Consider the following 18,509-nt stretch of genomic DNA (forward strand, 5'->3'; position numbering starts at 1 on the left):
AGGCATTATGGTTCAGGGAGATAGAAGACATCAATATTTAACTGCTGCTCCCGATAAGTGTATGTCAAATGAGTTCTGCTGACCCATATATGCCCATATATTATTTAATAAATTGGATTTCTTCTTATGGACATCAGTTCATGGGTTAATTGCTAGGAAGGATTAATGGAGAAAATGTTGGAATGGATTTGATTAGAGATAAAAGTGTATTTTTCAGTTTCTGGAGGCAGGGAAATAAGAATTGTTTAACAGAGGATAAAGGATTTGTTTTGGAAAACAGTTAATCAATAGATAATTCTGGCTGGGTAGAGACATCAGTGTCCAGGTTTTGCTAGCTGTAGCTAAACAGCATTTTTTGGACAAAGAAAAAACTGATAATATTGTCTATTTTTCCTTCTTCAGGGCGTGAGGCTCTACTGCAGACTACACTGCCTGTATACTCCAGTGGTAAAGTAAGTTCACCTTCGTGATCCCCTCACATACAGTATCTGGCTTTGTTAAAGGGACAACGTGCTGCTATTTAAATCTTGCTTCTCTCTCATTATAAACTGTAATAAACATTTTTGTGGCTCTTTTACTTTCCTCCTATCTCCACAATTCAGCACTGTAGTTGGACTTGTGTTGGAGGATGTTTGAACTGGATTTTGGGAGAGTGAAAGGCTGGCGTTGCATTCTTCCTGGCATGTGCTTCCTCTTTCAGTTCACGAGAGCTATTAGCATGCCACAAGTTTATTTGTTTACTCTGGCATTTTCTGTGAGATAAAGTAGGTGTGATTAATGAGTGACTATTGATTCAGGGCAGATTGTGTAGTGTAGATGATGTATTATTTGGTTATAGAAAATGTAAACAGATGCTGAAGTGATGTGAGCAGATACCAACGTGATGCTAGGATGCTTTCATTCAAAGCGCCCTAAACAAACAACAACCAATCAAAAGTGAAATAAAACATGAAATTGTAATATGAAAAAAAAATGAAAATCTTGAATGGAGTCTTCAGAACTTGGCTTTATATAAATGAATTCTAAAGAATAGAGGGAACTTACCTCTATTCTTTTATTACATTATTTTATTTTGTTATTTATTACAGTTACTTGCAGGTAGTTAACCCTCCCAGCCCACAGGAGATGATTTGCAATCATCGTTGCCTTACTGTGACATCAGATGAACAGTTCTGGCCTGTAATGGAACCCACCTTGAACCATTCAGGTGTTCTGTTTAGGCGCCTATGACTGAGAATTGGGCATTTTTACTGAAGAGAATTTCATTTTTACATGGAAAAAATGGATGAGGAAGAATTCCCAAATTCAGCACAGCTTCCCTCTTGTCCCTGAGTTGAGCAGCTGAAAAGATAGTTACAGTTCATAAGCCATATCAATCATAAATTGTTTTTTGTTGTTGTTGTTGTTTGTTTTTGTTTTTGCCAGAATAGCCATTCTACAATAGTATAGATTTCAGTCAGCCTGAAGGGTAACGAGAGCAGGAAAATGTGATGCAGCCCTGGTAGACAAAGTAGTGATGTATATGGATGTATGTGTATTTGCACACACACACATTTCACTCCTTAAGATGGTAATTCACATGCAAATTAGGAATAACAGTAAGCGAACCTGAAGAAATGTCTCTGGCCTCAGGTTACCCGCAAAGTGAGAGGGATGTAGTCTTAAGCTTTAGGGAATCAGCAAAGAGAAAATTACTACCGTAGGCCTGTCTTGTGGTGTTTTATCAATGTGCTGCTTTTGTAATAAATCTCAGCTGGAGAATCTACTTATATCAGGAGTAATCTGTATTGTACATGTAGCAGCATGTAACTAAACTGTGTGTGACCAGTGAAAAATTGCACACACTCAGAATTTTTAGGATCCTTCTGGACAGACTGAACATTTTCAGTATGTTTGGGCTCTTCTTCCAGCCATTTGCTTTCCTACTCACCCTTCCTTTATTTCCTTGTTAGACATCTTTTCATGTCTTCTGTTCATATCTTTTTGCCTCTGACAAGCCTAACGTTTCAGGAGGTAGCTTTTTGCCAAAAGTTATTTGTGCAAACCCTTTGACTTTGTGCTCTGCCTTTGGACCACTGCTATATTTGGAATCTTCAGACTGCTGATGCCTGCAATCACGCTAACAGGGTGGGAAAGATCTTTTCATAGTGCAACGTTCCTTCTAGAAAATCAGGAAAACTGCTTGTAGTGGCTGATGCAAGTGCCAAGAGAATCTGGAGGAATCAAAGTTCACCATTCAATTATTTTGTGGACAGCCATGGAATATGTTTTTGCTTAGTTGTCCTCCCTTGTGGCTTGAGAGAATGTACGCAACTTTTGTCTTCATGTTTTTTTAAGCAGAGTTTGACATTAATGTACTTTGAGGACAAGGTATTGTACCCCACTTGCAAAAAAGCATGCTACTTTGAGGGATGATACATGAAGAATGTTAGATATAGCAGAGGTTCTGAATATGTCTCTGATCTACTTTAGGGCAATTTGTGAGGGCAGGAAAACTTGCTCCCTGTTTACATGTTTGATGGACAATATTTCAGTGTGTAGATGACATACAGCCTGTGGGGAACATTATATTTCTCTAGTTTCTGTGAGGCAGCAATGTTCTGCCAAAATTTCAATGGTTCCCACTTCTATATTTGACTGTTCACCTGCAGATCCTGGTTCTGGATAACATTCTGTGATGCGTATTCCTCTCTTGTTCAGGCTAAATTGAAATGAGGGAAAAGTCAGTGAACTAATGTTGAAATATTCATCCTGGATAAGCATTTAAGAACAAGCAGTGAAAAACTGGCCTCGGACCAAGATCCTAATGCCAGTTTATTCAAAGCTCTATGCCAGCATCTCTATTAAAACGTAGGGAGTTGCTTCTCACAATCTGGAAACCCCTACTCATTAGTACTCAATATTTTAATGCTTTCCTTTATTGTTCTGACATTTCAAAAGCACATTTTCTCAAGATAAGAGTGTAAGAGGGGAAAACTGCCCAGAAAACTCCCACAGTTTTGTGCTGGTCTTAGCACATTACTGGAAGACAAGGTGAAAAATATGTCTAAGCACTATGAGGAAAGCTTTTGTTCTGAGGATATATTTCTGGAAACGCTGTCATTTTTTTTTCCAAGTTTTGAAAGTTCTGTTTCCCTTTCTAATTTCTCACACCCTGCATTTTGCTTTTCTGCTGCATTTAATTACAAAAGAAAGTCACAGCATATTTTTATCTGTAGATGATTAGTGAAAGGGAAACATAGGTAGTACGAAGTTTAGATGGTGCTTTGATTTTAGATTTTTAGAAAAGAAGGAAGTATCAGATGGTGTGGTGCTGATGAAGGAGGTCAATCTGACAGAACAAAAGACTAAGGTCTTCTCTCAAGATGCCGTTACAGATATATCCAGACTGTAAAACAGTCACAGTGGCTGTGAAAGTTTCCTTGCACAGTCATGCCAGTGGACCTCAGGCTTGAAATGGAAGGACCACCTCTGAGGGTGAGAGAGGAGTTAATTCTCCATGGCCCATTCAGGATTTGGCCTCTCTACTGAGGATCTTAAAAAGAGAGAGCCAATTAATGCAAATTAATTGTGGTAGAGGCTTTTGTGATGTGGAACTAGGAACTGGATCAAGACCACCAAACCTTTTTCACGTCAGCCAATAAACAGCCTTAAAATGGAAAGATCTTTTCACTCCCTCACGAGCTGGATTCAGTTCAGTGACCTGGAGGAGAAAGGTGTTAGAGCCCAATGTTCTGAGCCACACACTACTCTTATATTTGTATCAAAATTCTTCAGAAGTATTTTACGAAGGACTAAAAACATCAGCTATTTCCATGGCTCTGAGGAGATGAATGGAAGGAAACTGCAAAATGCAGCAACTTACAATAAGGTTTCATTGCCTGATTTCAGGACTAGTGCTGCTCTCTACAAGGGCTGAGTGTGAGATGGTAAAACTTTTGTTACAAGATCTAAACGCAACACTTCTGTTTTATTTGCAGTGGTTGAAATTAGGTAATGCCACAGAGGAACACTCTACTCTATTTGTATCTGGCTGCTCGGGCATTTTGCTCAAGGAAGTAAAATCCAAACAGGTGCAGAGAATCATGAGAATCTCTCTTGACAGAGTCGGCTAAAAGGTCCTTAATTCAGGGAGCCTAGCAAAAGGGGTCACAGAGGGAATATGCAGGGTGACTGCCTACGAATATGTCAGTGGGAAAACACTGAAAAAGCAGAACTCTTTAACCTAACAGACGGGCCTGGCACAGACCCAGTAAATGTAAACTGGGTACGGATGCAGTTAGGATGGAAACAATATGACTTCCTGCTAGAAGAATGCGATTTTCAACAGGCGCGATAGTGGCAATATACTAAGCTGAGTTAAAGAAGAAGCTCAGTGCGTTTGTGGAAAGAATGTCCTGGCAGGAATATGAACTCATTGAAGATAGATTGAAAAAACATCAAGAGAAATTTAAAATATTATTGCTCTGTATTGATTTCAAATATCTTCTTAACTCAAGTTTTTAGAAAAGTTTAAAAACTCCATGCTTCTAAAGAAAGGGAGGTATCTGCTTCCTATTGCATGTCTTATTTATTTGTGGCTGGGAGTCTCATAGTTTTTTCCATCTATAATTCTTTCCTCAACTTCTCAACAGTGGATTGTAATAGTATATTTAGGTTTAGAGGGTAAAGAAATATTTACCTTTTGTCCTGATTCTCCCCAAATTCTCTTTCTTAATTAGGGATCGTGACTATCACCTGAAGACCTACAAATCAGTAATCCCTGCAAGTAAACTAGTGGATTGGCTTATTGCACAGGTAAGAATTTTTTAAGATATTGCTGTCTTTGACAAGTAGCTTATTTTTTCAGTTTCATTTAAAAGTAAATAAAATGCATTTATCTAAAGAACATTACAACATAATTTAACATATTCAATACGTTTGAACTTTCAATCATTTGCTTTCTGTTATTTTTTATTTGGAGAAACTTGTTATTTGGCAGCATAAAGAGAAGGGAAGTATTATGTTAGCCCAAGGAGTGGTGAACTGGATGTTCTTGGAGATCTTTTCTATTTCTTGCGATTTTTTCTGAAGATGTTCAAAGCAATGTTCATCTGGTACAATCTAGTGTTGGTGTGATACAACTGAAGAATGAATAAAATCTGAATCACTGTCTTTAGAAGTTGGAGTTGCCCAATATTTACTGTGTAATTACAGAGAAGAGCCTGTAGAATGGGGAGTTAAAAATTTAGCTTTGTTAGTCTAAAGCAGTCTAAAAGGAGAGGGTATCCTGTTGCTCACCACCATAGAGTCTACTGCACATTCTGGCTTTGTCTTAAATGATGGTCAGATTCACAGTCACATCAAGTCCAGTACTGACAAAATGACATAAAAGAAAGATAGTTTGAGTTAGAATCAGACCTCTTAACTATCAGGTATGTTGTCCTTCAGAGATGTTTCCTGCAATTGCACTTGACATCCTTCTACATTAATAAGATTGCTATGATTTAAGGTTATTCTGTGCCAAGTAACTGAGTGAGAAAGGAGTAGTTGATTGCTTTCCTATTAAGAGCCTGGAAGAGAGCAAGCATATTATTACTGAAATTGTTGTATCAGTTACTTGTAATTTAACAGGGTCTTTTCATGGAAAGCTGAGGAAAAAAAGTCTGCTTTGGCCAAAGAAGAGAGATGTAATCAGGCTAATCTCACCATTATAATAGCTAATCGTAGTGCCATAGGCAGTAGAAAGACTCAAAGAGTGATGTATAAGAGCAGCTCTTGGTCTGGAAAAATGTCGCTCATTACCTTCCCCATTATTCTTCCTTCTTGTAGGTTAATCTGGCTGTTCTCCTGTTTGTTGAACTTTACATTAAGATTGAACCAGATTGTACTAAAACCAGAAATGGAGATACAGAAGATGATGTAATTTATATAGTGTACATGTGCATGCATACATGTACACAGATGCATTGATGAAGGAAAATTCTTCTGTGCTCCGTTAAAGGGGAACACTGTTAAATATTTAAATCGCTGCCTGCAACTTAGATGAATTTCAGTCTTTGTAGCTAAATCAATCTTTGCTGTTAGATCCTTAAAAACAGTAACTTTCAAGGCAATTTGCTTGAAGTTTTCATACCAGATTGAATCGTTTTCTAGCAACCATTCATACTTTGGCCATACCAGCTAACAGTAGGTTTTAGTAGGAGCTATTGAATGTTCAGCATTTTGCAAAGCAGTGCATTTACTTAACTGCTCAAATATCTGCTTGTCAGTTTAACATTAGGAATCTGTTCTTGAAAATATTGTTGATATTGTCTGATTTGATAACTATCTGTTAGACAAAAATGCTGGGACATTTATTTCTTCTTCTGACAATCAATTTGCATCATGATTTAAGTTTAGAAATGGTGCACAAAAACAGTGTGGCTTGTTGTTGTGTTAGATTAGGTGGGATAGAGATGATTGTCTTCAAAGATAGTCCCCTCTCATTTCTGTTTGCAATTTAGACTGTAAATGCCAGGAGGAGCCTTTCCTAATAAGAAAGCTGTTTTTCATTTCCTTGACCTTTGCAAATATTCATAAGACTGAACACTGTAAAATAGTAGGAACTTTTTTTCTAATCGAAATTGAGTCAACTGTATTTCAGGTGCTTAGAAGCAATTCTTGAAGGGAAGGATCTCATTGTTTCATTGATTCTGCAGCCTCTTGGCTTTATTTTGCAACCTAATCTTTCTCCCACTGCCAGTAGACTGAGAACAAAGATGAACACAGACCTCACATGAACACGAGAGCACTTGTAGATCACAGAATCTCATGTGCAACTGAGGGTTCACTAAAAGGCACTATCACTAAAACAGTGCTTTTCTCATCTGCCCAAAGATTTACATCCAGACCTCCAGAAATAGTCTGTGATAAAACATTGCTAGTTGATCCCCAGTCCTGAGTCTCAGAAACTTCAAATGGCAATTTATGAAAGATAGAATGAATGTAAAGGGAAAAATGTGAAGTAGAAACCTACTGGTAAGATAGATCCTTTAGGCCTCTTGCTCCTGTCATTCTCTCGTCTTCCCATCCTTCCACTCCTTCTTACCATTGCAGCACATACTGCACCTCTGCATTTTGCCACTTGAAAGGAGTGAGCACCTCTTCTGATTGAGAAGAAACATTTGATAATTGTCTGCAAACCTGATACACTCATAATCTTAAAACTCTCCTTTTCCATGATATTAACGAAATATTTAAAAGTGGTTTGTTTTTTCTTTTGACACATCTGTGTTTATCTGCTTTCCTTTCTCCTACATGTAGCCGTAAACAATTTGGGACACAGACCATCTTCATCGCTGATCTTATACATCTCAAAACAACCAGCCATCATCCATGATTAGGACTTTAGACATCATATTGCCACCAGAACTAGACAACATGAAGTAACAAATGGTGGCAGTAGCAATAGTAGTAATAATAACGTCTACTGCGCATGATTCTTCTCTGTCTGTAAACTGTTTCTGTAATTCTGCTGATGTGAATTCAGTGATTGCATTTGAATAAACCTTAATTACTATGTCAAAACTAGTGCATTTAGTTTCACGTGCAATTTCCGTATGAAAAAAAATTTCTGAGACTCATTCTGTCAAGATTGCTACTTTTAGGTGGTTCTTTTTCCTTAAGGTTTTTGTTACTGCTTTCATTGTATTTGGACAAATCACTACATAACATTTAGAAGGACTTACAGATGAGCTGACATAATCTATTTTTAGTTACCTTTTCTAATTAGAGAAGGCTGTTTTTCTAGGGGAGTGATTTGAGGCCAAGCTATCATCATCAGGAGTAGCCTAATGTAGTAGAAGTAGTAGAAGTTCTAGAGCCTTCCTATACAGATCTTGTTGCCTAAAACAAAAGCGGATTCCTAAAGGTTAAAAAAATAATAGTAGAAGGCATTTTTCTTCAGTTTATTTACAGTTGAAGGACTAAATTAGATTTTTAAGTCCCAGCCTCTGTAAAATAAACTACCCATTTATCCCATAAATTAACACAAAATGAGTACTGAGGGTTGTCGCATGGCAGGATGTTGAAAATGAGAAAAGACCTACAGAGATTGAAATTAGTTTATAGTGAAAGTTAAACTTCAGGTTTATTAAAGCCCTTTGCTTGGCTCTCCTTGTGTGATTACATAATCACGCAGCTCCTTCAGAATGGCCTCAGTCTTCTTCCTACCAAGACAACATTATTTACTTCTTGATTTGTAAATGTCATGGCTTTTTCGTGCTCTCAGAAGGTCTGTTCATCAAAAGCTAGTAATGCATCTGAGTCACAAGAACTGATCCTGTGTTTAAGTACTATCTTTACACCATAGTGGTGTTCTTTGCCAGCATTTGCCTGGCACATAGCTACCGCTCTATTTAGTTGGATGTGAAGCATACATTGATGTTCCACTGGCTCTCAATCTGCAAGTTGGTTTGTTTCAAACAAAGTCAGTGTACTGCTCTGCCATTGCTGCTAGAGCTTCAGGGTAGCTTGTTCTCCAGATGGGAGGGGAAAAAAGAAGCTGTAATATTTCTGTTGGATACAGCTTCCAGTTTACTATAACTGGAAGTATGATGCTAAAATAGTCCCTTTGCAAAGCAGCAGATCCCCCCTACCTGCTGGAATGAGCTGAGCAGCTGCTCTTACCAAGACGGGAGATCCTGGGTTCTTTTGTGTCCCTTAGGGAACTGGGAAGCAGACAGTCTTGCATTACAGCCCATGACCAATGTTAAAAATGTTTTTTATCTGGGTAAGACCAATAGTTCCTCCTGATTTTTATCTGCACTATTCAGAAATTGTTTCTCTAAAAATACAATCAGCATTTTTGCAGTATTCACTTGTGGCTGCAAGTTAGTAGATGCATAGAGAAAACTGAGTATGTTTTGTATTTAGCTATTTAGCTGAACTGTAGACGCAAAATTTAATGCTGTTTTTTCAGATATATTTGTAAATTTGTAAGTCACCTTTGGTACCTATTTTGAAATACTATGCTGAAGGCTGCCAGTTAGTGAGCAACTGAATCCTTTGTCAGTCTGCTGGGTGAGGAAGGAGAGTGCTACTGCAGGTTTAACCAGTATGACCTTTGGAGTTCATATACAATGCACTGGGTTTACACAGTTTTGTTTTGTTGGTTTGGTTTGGTTTGTTCGTTTGTTTGTTTTCCTTGGGTTTTGAGTATAGATAAGATCTCTTAACCTCTCTGTCTGAGTTTTGTCATCTGTGGCTAATGGGCCCCGAAGTCTGACACTGTGATTGCAAGTAAAAAGTCTTTACATTAAGATAATATTATACTCCTTTGTAGGTTAAACAACTGCTTTCCAGAGTTCTGGTCTTTGTCCTCCTAGTTCCTGTCAGAGGGGAAAGATGCTATATATAAGAATGAATGGGATTTGGGCAAGGTGGGGGTAGCTATATTAATTGCGTTCTATTGTTCCCTCCCTACAAAGAGCACCCTGCTAATTGCAAAGCCACGAGCCATGTGGTGGGGAGGGGAATTAATTTAGTTTAGGAAGTTGTCTGAGGTGTAACATTTATTCTGTTTCTAGGGAGACTGTCAGACTCGCGAGGAAGCTGTCGCGCTGGGTGTCGGACTCTGCAATAACGGCTTCATGCATCATGGTAATGCATCAGCACCCCTTCCCACAGCCAATTAAAGCAGCTCTGCAGTCATATTAGCTGACAGTGTCTGAAAATCCCTTTTCTATATACTGTGCCATATATGCTGACATGCAAACAGCTGCAGGCATCCCAGCAGATCCATCCAAAAAGCAGCCTTTGAGCTTACACAAAATGTCTGAACCCAGTACCTTCCTAAGTGAATCCCCTTGCTAGTGGTTATGATGGGCCCTGCGGTGATTAGACAAGCTAGAAGGGGAATATTTTTTCACTGCATCTCTTTCAAAGCCATCAGACCAATGTACAAAGTACTGTACTGAAATGTCACCCAAGAAATGTCAGGTGCAAAGTAAAATTGCCTAGTTCCTGCTGCTTGGACAGCAAGTACAGTCCTTGAAGCTGAACCTCTGAAGCTTCTAAATCTGAAGTGCCAAATTGCCAAGTGAGACATCATCCATCGTCAGTGATGCTGCTTCTGAACTGGGGAAGTAAACAAACTACATCTGTATCAGTATCAAGTAGCACATACAAAGTACCCAGAGTGTAACAGCATTTGTGCAATGAATCATCCAGTTCACATCATAAATAACACTTGCAAAAACAGTGTTTTTGAGAGCAGATTATTTTAAGTAACTAGTAGAAAATTTGCTTAGTGTTTGATAAGAATGTAAAAAAAATTGATTTGCTTTAAAGAATTTGATCTCTTCTGAGCCCATGTAAACATTGGTATTCACAGCACCCTGTGGCAAGGAGTTCCTCAGCATAAGTACATGGTAAACAAAGAAGTAGTTTTCAAGTTTCAAAATTGTCACTTGCTGCTTTTATTTTGCAGCCCCAAGTCTGGTATTTGAAAATGCATTAAAGAACTTTATCACGCCTTCCAGAATTTTGTAGATCTTATTTCCCTCTCCAATCCTTTTTAGGTTGAAAAGTCTTAGCCTGTTCAGCCATATGCCTTACCTTTAAACTGCCATTTTACCTCTCTTTCTTCCTTTTGTATTTTTACTATATTCTTTTTGATATGGGAGAGGAGCACAAGATATTGTGTAGCATCTTTCTTCCAAGGGTATCTTGTGCGTTTTATATGCAGTCTACTTGACAAGGAGGTCAAACATCATATCATGAGCTACTATGTACTGTAAAGAAAAGCATGGCCCTAAAATACAGTAGTAGCTTAAAAAATATAGAGCTTAATAGCTGACTGACGGGGATGCATCTGGTCTTTGCTCTGTAAAGTCAAGTGAAATATTTAAGATTTCCTTTAACTTTATTTTTTGTTTTTCTCTTTCTTTCTCTGTGCAAATGCATGTATGTGTTTCATGCATATTGTTTCCAGTCCTGGAGAAAAGTGAATTTAAGGATGAATCCTTATATTTCCGCTTTTATGCTGATGAAGAGATGGAAGGAACCAGTTCCAAGAGCAAACAGTTACGTAATGACTTCAAGCTTGTGGAAAACATCCTGGGAAAGCGTCTTCTGGTAAGAAATGTGTTAATGCATACCTTTACCTTTCTATGAAACTGGTATTGTTTCAGGCTAGAGAATGTGAAGGAAAATTATGATAGAGTAGAATAAAAATTAGAATTACACGTGTAGCTAGACTTGCCGTAACGGTAAAAATACTAATTCAACAGCAAAATAGCTCAAGAGCCCCAGTTTTTGGAGCTCCAACTTTTCTAGCTGGGCAGACTACACAGCTTATTTTAGAAGCAAGGGATGTGTAAGGTGCAGGCCCCCTTCTCAAGCATGTGACCAGGCATCCTGCACTACATGGAAGATTTGGTGTACAGCTTACAAACACGTGTGCAAATGCAAGTAAGTTTCTGCCTACTTCTGACAGGTCTTATGAAAAGAGAAGGCTCAGAGATAAGACTATTTCATCCAGTTCACAGCCCAATCCCTTTCTTTTCCCATGAAGCCCTTGAGAAAGGCAGTCTGGAATTGAGCTGGCAGCTGGATGTTGTCTTAACAGGCAGCAAATGTCTCTGAGTTCGCTGAGTATGTACCACAGGGTTGGTGTGGTGGAGGAGGAAGTAGTGGGCACTACAATCTTGGGAGATGTCTGCCATCAAGGTCAAACACAGTTTAAATACCTTTATAGAGACAGTAGATTCAGATGAGAGTGAAGTGACTGATCAAAATACAGAGATTTCAAGACATCATTGAGTGATGTGAATATGCCCTGCATTACTGGATCAAGTAGCAGCCTTATTTTGTTTATAGAAACCAGTTTTTAAAAAAATCTGTTCATTTTTGTGCAACACTACTGTTATCTCCAGATTCCCACCTCACCAAACACCACCACAGTCCTTACTGCACTGGGATTATTCTAATGCTGCTTTGGACTTGGTAGCTGGATTGCATGTACTCTTTGTTTTGAGATCCTTGTTTCCTGCCAGTGACTCCAGGCCCATCTTTTTCTCCCTATGAGCACCAACAGAATGCAGGAGCAGGATAAAAGCTTGGGTCAGAAACTACAAAAGCGGAATTGCTGGAAAAGATCCAGAGGTCCATAACATGGGAAAATTTTCCCTGTGGTTCACACAAACTTCACTGTCTCACTGTTGCCTTGTCTCCCAGGAGACCAATCTGTGTTTGTCTCAATGGCCAGAAGTAATATTTAAAGCACCATGGGACCTCAGAATTGTTCCTCTATGCATCCAGTGCCAGAGACAGGAGTGTCGTGGTAATATGATTACCCTCCTGGAGAACCGTTGGATAAAGGGAAGTGGTTAAAAGGTGCTACACTTGTGCTTTTTTTTTTTCTTTCCATGATTTGCAAAGCACTCAGAGGTCAGTTTCGTTCAAATTGATGGGAACTGTCATTGTTCAGGTATTTTTAATTTTCTTCTTCATCAGGATAAGATAGCATGAAGCATTCTATAAGAATAGAATGCTTATTCCACTTTTTTCTAGCAGTTCAAGGTTTTCTGTTAAAAAGAAAATGCCAAAACCCAGCAATAGTATGGTAGCCCTGAAAAGAGGGATTTAAAGTTGATTCTGTTTTAATGTAACGTAATTGTTTATTAGTATTCACTAAAGGGGCAGAACAAACTGAAGCCTCTTCAGCAAACTGCAAATCTTCCACACACAAACTATTTACTAGTTTATAACTGTAATCCCTAATTGGTCCTTTAAGTCACTCCTTTTTTTAAAAAAACTTAAATATTTACAGCAGGAATATTTTTAACATTACTATTATTGTAGTTCTGAAGTGCATCAGTCAACCTGTCCAAATACAGTCCTGTCTCAAAAAGTAACCAATCTGAAATGAACTGCACGCGCTGAGTAAGAAATCTACCACTCAGAGGGAACAGCTTTTTTTTGAAATAAGTAGTAGCCATGCTAAAGGTCTGAACTGCATTCATTTGCACAAATAAATTAGCAGCCCCCTGAATGCTTAAGAAGCACATCCCACAAATAGTGGCACAGGAAACGCATTACATTTATACACAGAAACATTTGTGCCTGACTTGTATTTCATTGCGTGTTTAGCAATTATGAGCAGCTGGAATCTTGAGGTTTTGCTGCCTGTGGAACATCACTGCTGCCTCTTCACATGACAGGGCATTGATTTTTCCCTTCCCCCAAGCCCACCATAGAAAGTTTAATGGAATTTCCTCAGCACTGGCTTTTGACACATGCTTCTCTTCCATGAAATCCTTGTTGGTTAGTGTGACAAATCCCACCCATTCATCTAAGTTTGCTCTATCACAGTCGAGCTTGCCCTTGAAAACAGAAGACAACAAACAAAAGCTTTGACCAATATATTGTTGGAAATACCAAAGAAAAAAAGTGCTTTTAGTTTGAAAAAAATGCACTTCAAGCAACGTTTAATATTCGTTTGTGCAATTTTTCCTATTGAAGGCAATAAATCTTGATATACTGAAAAAATATACAACATTCTTTGCATAGTTGAAGAGATTTTGGATTGATTCCAAACATTGTGACTTGGTAACTGCAGTATGCTAGTAACTTCTTAGCCCAAGCACAAATTAAAGCTGCTAACTTGGAGCTTAATATCAGACAAGGATAGTTGCCTGTATAGGTGGGCTGTCCTTGAAGTTGCCTAAGAAGATTATTACACAGACATTGCTAGAATCTCCAGAAGACCCTAGTGTATCATTTATCCAATCTCACAAGAAAAGCATGTCAACCGATTCCTGATGATGATGCCTGTGTATGTTTTCTATAGCATTCTGAAACCTGTCACGCTGGATTGGAGATCTGGACTTTAAGCCTAAACCTCAACTTTCCAGACCCGTAATACCTCATACATTCTTCCAGGGCACCCAGTATGTTTTACTTACTTGCCAGCAGTGTGTCACAGTAGCTGCAGGAGTAGTTGCAGTCTCACTGCAGTTCTCAGCCCAGGCTGGGGCATGTCCTGCAATTCAGCTCACGCAGGTGCCTGAGTACTGTGGTGTATTCAGTCAAAGCCAATGGGTTGAGCACAGAAGTCAGAGCTACCTGGGTTTTAGTTTAACTTCACGCTTGAACTCACTGTGTGACCTGAGCAAGACCTCAAGTCTCTCCTTGCCTCAGTTTACCATCTGAAAATGAGGATGCTAAATCTCATCTATCTGCAGGGCTTCCCTGCTACCCTTACGTCTAGAACCAGCTTTGAAGATGAAAACATCTTTCTAATTCAGTACTTCAGACCTCAAGTTTTAGATACTAAGTAGAATTATCATATGAATTCATGTCTTTTCAGTTTTAAATCAGCTAATCCAAGAAACATAGCATTCACCTTAAAATTCTTATACAACTATAGAACACAGTTCTCATTCCAATCACAAATAAATAATAGTAATTGGTATTACTCAAAGCCATACTTGCTCCATAATAAAAATCTCTCTCATATTTAATGATTTTGGGAGAACTATCTTTGTGCTTGTGCTAATATAAAGTGACCTAATTCTGCAATATTTCAGCAAGGACAGCAAGAATTGCACTCCTCCTTTGCTCTTCATTACACTAGCGTACGAAGGTGTATTCAAATTATTGATTTAAAACACCCCTGGGAACAGGGCCACTAATGACAGCCCATCCTCTGGGGATTTCTGATCTCCCAAGGAGGCAGGCTGGCAAGTCAGTGACAAGAGGCATCCATCAACTAGATGAATGTGGCCAGATAAGGGCTTTTAGTGGATTTGGGTACTAAATATTCCAGTGAACTCTGAAAAGTATCCTTTAGGCTGTAAATCTTTCACTGTTCAGAATGAACAGTCCAATTTCAGTTCAGTTTCACCGTTCAACTTCAAAGATCATAAACCAGAAGGAACTTGGAGATGTTTTGTACATATAACATCTATTTTGCTAATGTGACAAAAGATACTTTAAAGATACTAGCAGTAGGGCTGGCCTAGGTTCTGGAGCTTCTCATTGAAAATAAATTTTGTTCTAGTGCCCCAGAGCACTGGACTTTTGAAAGTCTGGGTAGACTGGGGCAACCTGGGAGGTGAGGAGGTAGGAAAGTAAGTCTGTTCAAACCAAGGCTGCTGAGGGCCACAGGGACTTCAGCAGTTTTGTGAAGCATACAGACTTGACATCACCTCATAAATCACTGCTCCTTATGAAATTCTTAATCAAATCAAACTGTTGAAGAGTGTCCAACAGAGAGGTTTATGCTGGAGAGCTGTGAAAGCCAGGAGAGAAGGATGTATGTCCTGGACCTCGGTTTGGGAAATGATGGGCCATCTGCTATGCTGCCTCTTCTGCTGCTGATGTCCTCAAGAGGTTCTTTAGGCTGAGAGTTCCTGCTTCTCTCTATTTAGCCTCTTCCTGAACAGTAAGAGCAGCTTGGAGAGGCTGCCAAGAGAGAATTTGATCCTTCACCTCCTTCACTGAAGGAAGAATCTTGGTGCCTGGCCCAAGGCCCTTTGTGTGTATGCAGTGGGAGGGTTCAGCAAGTGTAGTGGATAAACCAGACACTATACCTTGTACATTAAAGTGTCACGCCCCAGGCATTTTCTGACTCCATGATCCTCCTTGTACAGGAGTACACGAAAGGGGAGCAGTGAAGAGGTACCACATTGGCACCATGACCCACATACCCAAAATGCTTTGTGTATGTAACAGATACAGGTGTAATAGACCATTCTTTTCACACCTTTTCTTCTCCCCACTCTTCCTTCCCATCTCTGCCAAAATTCTCTTTGAATAGGTTCTGACTACATTTGTCCTCTGGTTTTGATTAAACATGCTTATGTCTCATATGGTTTCATTTTTTAATATGATTGTTCTTCAAGATTAAACAGCTGCTTCCTTATGTTCAAAAGAACTGATTGGATTTCGGGGGCATGGAAATAATTCTTGTAGATGGCAAGTTAGCTAATTGGTTTGGGCTCCTCAGGGATAAATGGTGTTCAGATGGGGAATTGTGAGGTATTACTATTTTATAATAGAGAATGAATCATAGCCCTCTCCAAGTATTGTATATTGAATATTTTCCATAGTTTACCTTTTCATAAGAGAGTGTTCCCACTACAGAAACATCGCTATACAGAATGTGAGATTTCTTCCTTTACAACATGGTGATGAAGTTCCTAGTGATGATGCACTTGGGGATTCTTAAATGTATTTTGGTTCTTTGATTTCAAACACCACATTTTGCAGTACTAATGAACAGAGCAAGAGAGGTTATTAAAAATGACAGCATATAACAGATTTTCATGCCTGGTAATGGTAGCTGCACCCAAACAATTATGTAAATTTGTGTAGCTGATGGCTTCTTAAGTTTTGCAAATCAAAGCCTTCACATTTTTAAATATCTTTTTTTGCATGTGCTTTCAAAGTCCAAGAAATGAAACTGAACATTTCTTCAAATGTAAAATGAGAATTGGATGGGAAAGCTATCCTAGAAATTTTCTATTTAATCCAAATTGTGAAGTGGTAGAAGTACATGTTTGGTTGGGTTGAAACCCATTACACTTGCAATACTAAAAATCTAACTGGTGGTATACCCAATTTCGTAAGCTGTCCTTGTATTAAACATGCTTAAATAGCATTGTTTCTGCAAATGTTTCGTTAGGAATATCCAAGAGTGGCAGATGTATTTTTTACTCTCCTATCTGTCATTTAATCAGAACATCATCTGAGGAGGACTTTTTCTCTGCAGGTGTATTTTGTCATGCGTTACTTTAACATAGCTGTATGGCTCTTGCAGGATTCAATTTCTTTAATTTTTTTCTAAGATGAATTCCTGTAAAAGGACAAAGTTTTTAAGCTGGTGGCATTGGCTACAATAGAAAAAGGGCAGTATTTTAAAATAGCAGGAATAATTAGAATCAAGGAGATAATTCTCAGTAATGTTTTTCCCAGTAGCATGCTAGATTATAGATAGCTTTATTTTTCCTTTCAACTTGATTCTGATTTATCAGATGGTTCTTAAATGTGTAGTGTTAGCTCAAAAACAAGATGTTTATCTACTACAATTTCTATTTGTCCACTTATCAGAAGCCAGGCTTACTTTTATTTTTAAAATGGTTAGTGAGTTGTTAAGCTTTTTTTTGTTGTTGTTAATAAACCACTAGAAAAGTAGGAGTGAAACATATATTTACCGTGATTGATGTGATTTTAAAAAATATTTATAAGGCTGGTCTGTGTGACCTCAGTGCAAATAGAAGTAAGCAGATTCCCAGAAGCAAGAACAGCCATCTTCTACCAACCATTAAAACTACAAACTGAGCATATTACATGGTCTTGTTATCTTTCCTCTTTGTTCTCTCTCACCAATCCCATCTAGGGTTTTATCCAGCAGACCAACTGTTGTAATGTAGATTTATGTAGTATGTGTTGTTGTCTATACAAAATAAGTGTGAGATCCCCAATTTTTCTGAAATTGATAGCTAAAAAGGAGTCCTATTACGTTCATTATTGGGTATATAGGAAGCATTCATAAATAAATAAATAAATAACTTCATTTTGATCTGTAAGTTCACCTACCAGTGGGAAATACTGAATATTAATCAATTCTTTAATCTACAAGTGAAAGATCTTACGAAGAATGAAGGGCTAGAAGTTAAGACCAAACAGAAATGAGAAATGAAACACCCATTTTTAATAGAGGAGTTGATTAACCATTCAAACAAACTCTCAAGGGAGGGAATAAATTCTTCACTTCTTAAAAGACCGCAGATCATAATTGGATAACTGTCTGGAAATTCTGCTTTAGTATAGTAAGGGCTCAATGCAGAAATAACTAGATTAAATTTTATGGCTCACGTTCTGTAGGAGATCAGACCAAATGATCTAATAACCCCTTTGGCCTAAAGATCTACAAGTCTATGTCAATCATGACTTGCAATGAAAAGTCCAGTTTCTCAACTCCATCCTTCAGCCTTTCAGCCAACTCCGTATTCATGAATAATTGTCTAGTGCTCTTTTTGTTTTTAAGATTTTACCAGAAGAGGATGACTATGGATTTGACATAGAAGAAAAGAACAAAGCAATTGTGGTGAAGTCAGTTCGAAGAGGGTCTTCTGCAGAGGTAAGGACTTATATTTGTAAATATTTTGGGTTTGATAGCTAAGAATGTTTCAATGTTTTGAAAATGTATAAAACTATCTTCTTAAAGTCTGTTTCTTTCCAAAGGCAGCTAATAGAAAATTGGGAGTCTTCTACAATTCCCATACTGATTTTAGTAAGTTGAGAATGTCAAACAGAAAGGACTTTTGAACTGGGGTTTAATACTTTTTTGAGTTTAATCATTAAGTGATCTGAGTATTCTTGATTCTCATTTGTTTTACAGTCAGCAGAGAAACCATTCCCATGCTCAAAATCAACACAGGTTGGCCAAAAATTGTATTAATCTAAACCTCTGCTGTAAACCATTGCCTGATAGATAATCCTTCTGTCCTTGCTTTGGCTAGCTGCCTGTGGAATATCCT

The 18,509-nt window shown here is 38.2% G+C and overlaps 1 protein-coding gene across 4 annotated transcripts in view; it reads left to right on the forward strand.

The window, feature by feature from the left end:
- Positions 1–18,509, forward strand: part of PREX1 (phosphatidylinositol-3,4,5-trisphosphate dependent Rac exchange factor 1) — a 172,430-nt gene that overhangs the window by 118,967 nt on the left and 34,954 nt on the right. For all 4 annotated transcript variants that reach the window (XM_035548097.1, XM_035548098.2, XM_035548099.2 and 1 more), the window contains exons 13-17: positions 403–452; positions 4,722–4,797; positions 9,549–9,621; positions 10,955–11,097; positions 18,017–18,109. In XM_035548097.1, coding sequence (XP_035403990.1) covers positions 403–452; positions 4,722–4,797; positions 9,549–9,621; positions 10,955–11,097; positions 18,017–18,109 — 435 coding nt within the window. The remainder of the gene's footprint in view (positions 1–402; positions 453–4,721; positions 4,798–9,548; positions 9,622–10,954; positions 11,098–18,016; positions 18,110–18,509) is intronic.

Source organism: Cygnus atratus, chromosome 16, assembly GCF_013377495.2.
Source record: "Cygnus atratus isolate AKBS03 ecotype Queensland, Australia chromosome 16, CAtr_DNAZoo_HiC_assembly, whole genome shotgun sequence".
In the NCBI taxonomy this organism is placed as follows: domain Eukaryota; kingdom Metazoa; phylum Chordata; class Aves; order Anseriformes; family Anatidae; genus Cygnus; species Cygnus atratus.